Below are 8,146 nucleotides of genomic sequence, written 5' to 3'. Positions count from 1 at the left end.
GTACTTGCCTGTCAGGCTTCTCCCAGTAGCTCTCTCATTCCTTGTCTTGCTCGCTGACCCATGCGGAACAACTCCTAATGAAGGTGGGAAAGTGTTGCCAGTGCACTACTGGATATTATTTATGGGCTAAAATCTTGTGCTCAAAACTTTTTGTTTGTTTATTTGATTTGTTTTGTTTTTTGTTTTTGTTTTTTTTTCAGAAAAAGTAGTAATGCTTTCAGTGATATAACCCCTTTTCAGCAACATGCTGATACTGAAAAGTATTGCAAAAGCAGCAAGTTCAGGTTGTTTTTCAGTGTCTCCAGGGGAGGGGAATGAAGGGCAGAGAGTGGAGCGTGGACCCCGTGAGCTGATAGCACTGTTGAAGTTCACCCTTTCCAAACACGCCAATCACATGGATTTGTTTCTAGTGACCTGAAGCATGAATTGTCACACTTGAGTAGTGAGGTCTGAACATCTGGAAAAGTTTTTAAGACACCTTGCTAACAACTCTGGGCCTCTGTTTGATGCTTTAAACTTCAAAGCTCATTGCAGGTTTTCTCTCCTTGCGGTTAAGACATGAGATCACAGTTTATTCCATCAGTCTTCCAACAAAGCCAAAGAAAAGAGAAAGAGCAGGCATACTAAAGCCTAAGTTTAAAAAAGCCACACAAACCCCCCAGAATCTCCAGCAAGATTACTCTTAATGTTGTAGCAGCAACGGGAAAACTTACCAGGTTGTCTCCATTAACCATAATCTAGCTAAAAAAGCAAACCCCCCATAACCTACAGCTGAATAACTTCAAATCTGTTATATAAAAGTTGATACGTAGTAAGTACTCTATATCTGAGCAGTAGTATTGATGGCATGGCAATTCAAAAGTCTTGTGTTTGTAACACAGTTTCACTTTTTTACTTCCTGCTGCCAAAAGACTCTACATAAGCTCCAGCAATTGTTAGAATAGGAAGAACTGTTAAGTGCTTCAAAGTGCTATTTGCAAAGAGTAAAGACATAAACATTATAGCAAAAGGGATAAAAGACTTTTATCTGTACTCTGATACTTAAAATCCAACCAGTAAAATGACTGGATAAATGCTATAGCATACTCTTCAAAATGGATTTTGTGTGTGAAACAGCTGCAGTTTTCTCTCATGAAGTAACTTTGTAATTGCTTGTGTTACAGATTGCCCTGAAATACGACCCCCAGATAGAGGAAGATCTACGTAACTGGATAGAAGAGGTTACAGGGCTGAGCATCGGTGCAAACTTTCAACTGGGATTAAAAGATGGAATAATCTTATGCGAGTAAGCATTTATTAAGTAACCTTATTTTTAGCAGTGTTCCACTTTTGAGGAGGGACTTGTTGAAGACTCCCCATTCAAACACATCAGCAGTAATAGTCAAAGATAGCTGAAAGCAGTGTGGGAGACAGCTTCTTTGGAACTGGGGAAAAGAATGAAAACTTAATTCTCCTTAATATTTCAGCAAAGATTACTAAGTATTTCTAAATTTAATGGTGAGGCTCTTTTATAATAAATAGCACACAAAAATTCTTATAGTCTGTTAGACTTGTTAGACCTGAGATTGCAGCTAGACACTGTGTAAATGAAAAAATGAACCATTCTTATGAAACTAATGCAATTAATAAAGCACGAGTGAAAATATTATATAATGCCTGCACAAATGGTGTAAAGATGAGATTTATTGTTTAAGCATTTCCCTTTGTTTCATCTCCCCAGGCTTATAAATAAGCTCCAGCCAGGATCAGTGAAGAAAATTAATCAATCAAAACTAAACTGGCACCAGGTAAACCAAAAAATTCTCCCTTCAGACTACACCTCTAACCTCTCCAACCCCCAAACAGTTCTTTTGTTCTGCATTAACAAATTTGCTGTGAATATGGTATAACTTAAGTCTTAATAGCACCACATTTTGCATATGGTACAGCAGCAGAGAATACTGCATACAGGAACAGCGTTTAACAGAAAGCAGCTCTAGCTGAGAGGGCTCATAAATGGCAGTTGAGCATACATGTTTCACAGTAGTGCTTTAGCTCTTGGGTGAAATTTCAGATGGAAGGAAGACAGAGCCCTGTAACAAGGCCTTTTTCCAAGTTTAAAAAAAAATTAAAAAAAACCAAAACAAAACAAAACAAAAAAACCACATCCAACCCAAAGCTGTTAACTTTTTTGATTAAATCACAACTGGAGTTTTCCATCTAGGCAGTGCTGGAAGGTGTTAGGTCAACAGCTGTATGAAGTGTCCTCCTGAGAAGGCAGCTGGAGAGGATGGGGAGGGAAAGGACCTGGACAGTCTAGAAGAAAAGGTTGTGTAATACAACTCAGAAAACAGTACGGTGCAAACTACAGTATGTATTTTATTTCAGTATATCCATATTTGACTTCTGAGTGCTCTGTCTGGTATTTCCCCCCCACAAGGGACTACCAAGGCAACATACTTTTAGAACAAGCACTGGAAGGGTTGCTGGTGGAGCTGACTGCCTTTACTCTTGCTGGGTCTAGCTTAATACCGCTGTGTCAGCCTCTTGGTTTTCTAGGCATTGAATGCTTCTAAATATAGGGGACAACTTTTATTTTTTTAAAAAGGTTTTAATATCTCTTAAGGGTTCATAAGGAAAGATGAGATTTAGTCCTTACTCCTCATACTCCATATTGCCTTCCAGTTTCTACAGCACACAATGCTTAGAAGTGCTAACGAACCCCAAAATTTTAGTTGAATTTGTCCCAGGAGGTGAACAAGATAATACCTTCAAACCAAGTTAAATGTTCTTACAAGCCACATAGCTGTAACTTTATTTTACTCAAAATTACCAGTTGCTGAAGTCAAAGAGCACAGACACTATGTCGAAACTTCTAATTTGAAGCAGGTTTTAGATGAGAATTTCTTTTGGAAGGAGAACAGCTGAGGCAGCTTCACCATCAAAGCCCCTTCTAACAGGGTACATGATACTCACTGATGGAGAGATGCCAGGCTAGATAAACCCTCAGCTAGATAAACCCTCAGATTGATTTCCGAGGGCAACATTAAAACTAAAGAAAAATAATCCCAGGCTTCCCACCAGTCACTCTTAATCACACCAACTGTTTTTTTTCCAGTTTACATAAGGCAAAGAAATTGTGTAAAACAAGCAAAACAAACCAACACCAGAAAACTTTAAAATTAGTTCCTGAATTGTAACACTGAGTAGAAAACCAGATTGTTTGTTTTTTTATTTCTGTTTAGCTGGAGAATATTGGGAATTTTATCAAAGCCATCCAAGTCTATGGCATGAAGCCACATGATATTTTTGAAGCAAATGATCTTTTTGAAAACGGCAATATGACTCAAGTACAGACTACTCTAGTGGCACTAGCAGGTCTGGTAAGTATTTGTACCCCTGGAACTGGCACAAATCCACATGCTAGTCCAGATGCACTCTTCCACGCGTGTAAATACAGAAGCCAGCATACATATCCCCCCCTGTCAGGGAGGATAGGTGCTGCTGTGCGTCCGAGACACTGCAGAGGGCTGTGCCCTACCACAGGCCTCCAGGGAAGGCCTGGAGTTCAGAGTTAGGGTTCTTGACTGCAGATGCCTTTGCTCTGGAGCTGCACATGCATACATGGAACCCCACAGGCTCAAAGAATGACACTGATCCCTGCAGAATATCCCTTTGACAAGATACCTGAGTAGCTTTGGAGTGCCACCTTCAAATGGCATGGGGAGCTATCACCTCCTCTCACCCCTGACACAGTGAGTTTCTCCTAAGAGATAAATCTCCTTGCGGCATCACTTAAGAGCTCAGGGTCCGGGCCATAAAGCCACTTTTCCAGTAGCAGAAAATATACTTTAAACACTGAATATTCTATTTTCCCTCTCCCTAAATAGGCAAAAACTAAAGGTTTTCATACTACAATTGATATTGGTGTCAAATATGCAGAGAAACAAGCACGGAGTTTTGATGCTGGAAAACTAAAAGCTGGTCAAAGTGTAATTGGCCTGCAGGTAAGTATGAAACTTAAGTTTGCAGTTAATCTGTTGTATTTGAGAACAACCTTCTTGTTTTGATTAACTGATACATTGTTTATGCAAAACCAGTTGCAGAATTAAAATACATTCTTATCATGGAAGGAAGTATGACGTTCTAATTCTTGTAAACAGTTAATTTGCTTTATAAACTCAAGTGACTGCTTGGAAGGTTTTTCTGTTTGTTTTAAATCTGCAGTAAGAGCGATAAGGAGGCAAGGAACAGTTAATATGTACAGTGTCACCTCTGTCCTCTAAAGCACTTTTAAAGTAGGCATCTTTGGATCACTAAAGCTCTTGTTATGATAGAGGCCTTTTTTTCTCTCCCCTTTCCTTAGCAGTCGTAAAACCCAAAATAACTGGCATAAAGTCTTAGAATTCCTGTGGCAGAGCAGTTGTGGCAGTGTAATTGAATCATTACTGTCCAAGGTAGAAGTTAATAATTACGTTTTGATGCAGACATCCATTCTAATTGCAATGCAGTTGGGCAAATGCCAGTCGCTGAAATGCCTCAGAATGACAGTTGCCTTTATTTTTCCTTTTGAAGCTCAGGATGGAGAAAGGGTAATTTATTACAGGCAGTGATCAAACTACATGCAGAAAGCACACACTGTAATTTCTTCTTCTGTCAGCCATCACAGTTACCAACAATATTTGTTTCCTCAGACTGTGCTTGCTGTACAAATAAAACCACTTTTTCTGTTGACTTCTTCCTTCCCTCAACAAAGATGGGCACCAACAAGTGTGCCAGCCAGGCAGGCATGACTGCTTATGGAACTAGAAGACACCTCTATGATCCAAAAATGCAAACTGATAAGCCATTTGACCAGACGACAATTAGCCTACAGATGGGCACTAACAAAGGAGCCAGTCAGGTAAGCAGGACTGCATGTGACACTTGTGAAGAGGGTACCACCCTCAGCCTGGGACAGCCGGGTGGGATAGGAGCATCTAACTGGCAGCAGTGGGAGGATACACTTCAGCTATGCTTTTACGCAGGAACTGAAGAACTTCAGTTTCTTGTCACTAGCCACTGTGGGTTGTGCTGAGTGTCTTAAGGCATAAAAATGACCTGGTGCTTCTAGAATGTCTGGCTGGCTGTGTTCTACCAGAAGAAAATAGCAGCTTAATTTCAAGCACTAACTAGACAGAGGCAAGAGAAAGTGTTTCCTGGGTGCTGCCTCAGTCTGGATACTTAGTATTTTCCTTCCAAGGAGGAAAATAAATGGGACCTTTCTGCAAGGACTTTCTTCCATGACTTACCCACTAGTGAACACATGCTGCCATGCCGGGTTTTGTTACGCTTTAATCCTACTGTTAGCACTTCCATTCAGGTGTACTAGTTGTAATCATAAATCTAGTAACACAGCTCCCAACCTTCTTACTGAACCTCTGCAATCCTGTTTTATTAGGCTGGTATGCTGGCACCAGGTACCAGGAGAGACATCTATGATCAGAAGCACATATTACAGCCGGTGGATAACTCAACTATTTCACTACAAATGGGTACCAACAAAGTAGCTTCACAGAAGGGCATGAGCGTGTACGGGCTCGGACGCCAAGTGTACGACCCCAAGTACTGTGCTGCACCAACAGAACCTGTCATTCACAACGGCAGCCAAGGAACGGGAACGAACGGGTCGGAAATCAGCGACAGCGACTACCAGGCAGAATACCCAGACGACTACCACGGGGAGTACCAAGACGACTATCAAAGAGATTACCATGGTCAGTACAGCGACCAGGGCATTGATTATTAGCTTTGCTTCAAAAGTACAGTATTAGTCCATTATTTTATTCAGTAAGAACGAAACTAGCCTTGTGGAATTGTTACCTGTCTTTCCTACACACTATGCTTGAAGTACCTAAAGAAATATTGCCTTACATACATTCCTTTTTCCTTTTTCTGCCCTTTCCCTGTCTAGTTGCCTTTAGTGCTGTAACAGTTGTAGTCTACAGCATAAACAATAACTGCAGATGAAGTAAAAGGAATACTGTGAAAGGGGGAGTGCTCTTGTACAGCCAGGTCGTCTCATAAGGAGCCATGCATTTTCACAATCTCTACTTAAGCAGGTATTTACATACCACATTAAGCCTTCAGTTCACGTATTTACAGCTTTTCTGTTTTCCAGATGAGATAAAAAGAATTTCCTGCCTAAATGTGGTCTTTGCCAATTAAATGTAAGACATCACCTTAGTGATTTAAATATCATTACTACGTGCCTAAGGTATTGTTTGCTAATGGTAAGTCCCGCATTAGACATAAGTGTGCATTTGTGATTGAGTATTCATTCCATTATCAACACTGACCAAACTTAGAAATAGTTGTCTTACTAAAAAGGGAGCTTGTACAAAGTCTTGAGCCAACAGAAGTCCCATGATTGATGGTGCATTTACCTTTTATTGTGCCATAATATATCCAAGTAGAAATGCTTCTTCTTCCTTGAACTGTATTTATTGCCACACTTCTCAAACTGATCCCAGTGTATTTTTATAAATAAATATTTTTTCTTAAAGGTACGTCAGAAGATTCAGTCTCGTTTGTTATGCTACCGTTCTTGCAGATCAGACACTGCAAAAATGATTCCCAAACCAGCATCACCTTTACCTCTGTAAAGGGCAATAATGTAGAACTGCTGTCTGTTGTGGTTTCGGTTCTTCTTTTTCCATGGGATTTAATCTAACAGCCTTGTAAAAATCTCCTGGGAGTGACAGTGACTTAATAGGAAAGGAATGTAGCTCCTTTGCAGCAGAGTTCACTTCCTCTCCCCATGACTGGGAGGTTACAACCAGAGATCCTTGGCCGTTCATTAAATCCCTGCCCTTTTCTCAAGGCAAATAAGGAACTGCTCATTTTTAACCCTGCTTCTGCCTGTACCCTTCATACCATCACTTCGAGAACTCCAAACACTCTCACTTTAAAGTATGTACAGAGATAGCCCAATCTTTGTGCCTGCTGGTCTGCAGTCCGAGTTCTTCAGTTACTGACAGCAGAGCTCTGTTCCTCAATGGAAAACGCTTTCTTCCTCACCATGGAGAGCAGACAGGCTGTGCAAATGGACATGGGCTGTTCCTCACAGGAGAAAAAAAGAGCATGCTGTCAATGGGGGGGGGTCACTGTTCCTGATCCTAACTTTTGTGAAAATATTAACAGTATTTTAAAAGTATTTACTGCAGATTAAATTTATTTACACTAACATTGTTTTATACGTTCAAGTTCTGGGCTTGTGAACGATTTTTCCCTCAAGACTATAAATTGTGCTGTGCTCCATTAGCTTCTTTTATCTTTGGGTGCGATGTGGTGACCTGACTTTCAACTGATCTTATCTGTTGAGTAAGTCTTGAACTTCTTTATTTCACAAAACTTAAGTTTGAAATGACCTCTGGAGGTCACTAGTCCAAGCCCTGCATCTGAGGCAAGAGAATTATTACCAACATATCTGTTAAGACCTACTTTTCCCAAACTGTAGCATTTTTTCCCCCTTCAAAATACTGGTATTTAACAAATTGGAACTATTGTATTGAATGCTGAAAAGCAGCACTATGATCCACAAGAAAAGCTTTGTTCCTTTCATAGTTTGGGTGAAATCAAGGTCTCTTTTTGAAAGCCTGAACCCTGCCCTCCTGCTCTTTCTGAATCCAAAACAACGCACAAACTGTTCTCGGCATGCCTGTTTTCTTTCATCCACAGAGGTATCCAATGGAATCACAGTCAAATTAAGCAAGAGTTTGAAGCAGACACCAAGCAAGACCAAATGCAACTGCTGTGCTTAATACTTAGCTATTTCCTGGTACACAGACACAGTAGTGTCCATCTATCTCCTGTTTTTATGGAATATAGTTATAAAAGTACCTTTAATTCCTCTGAATCCAATCTTCCATAGCTGCAGGAAAGAAAAGTCCACACAGTACTGGGCTGCTTTGCAGGGCAGACATTGAAACACCAGAAGTGGCTTGGACAAGCATCAACACCTAAACTAGTACTATAGGTTCACATGAGCTGTGCCTATATCCAACCCTACAACCTCCTTCCAGCAGGCTTTATAGTTGCCTGACTCCAGTATCCTGCAGGGGAAGAACAAAAACCAAGCACTAATAGCACCAGCTTCTGTAGGGGTGCTTCATCCCTCTAATTCAGG

General features: G+C 40.5%; 1 protein-coding gene across 1 annotated transcript; it reads left to right on the top strand.

Moving 5' to 3' along the window:
- Positions 1–1,163: 1,163 nt before the first annotated feature.
- CNN3 (calponin 3, acidic) lies at positions 1,164–6,527 on the top strand (the record flags this gene model as incomplete). The annotated part of the gene is made up of 6 exons (XM_008935153.1): positions 1,164–1,285; positions 1,721–1,787; positions 3,225–3,362; positions 3,870–3,986; positions 4,736–4,882; positions 5,420–6,527. Coding segments are annotated over 6 exons (939 nt in total), but the record flags the coding sequence as incomplete, so codon positions are not given.
- Positions 6,528–8,146: the final 1,619 nt, after the last annotated feature.

The sequence above is a fragment of the Merops nubicus genome, unplaced genomic scaffold, assembly GCF_000691845.1.
Source record: "Merops nubicus isolate BGI_N331 unplaced genomic scaffold, ASM69184v1 scaffold47092, whole genome shotgun sequence".
In the NCBI taxonomy this organism is placed as follows: Eukaryota; Metazoa; Chordata; class Aves; order Coraciiformes; family Meropidae; genus Merops; species Merops nubicus.
Note: the sequence above shows the minus strand (reverse complement) of the source record. Positions and strands in the feature narration are given on the sequence as shown.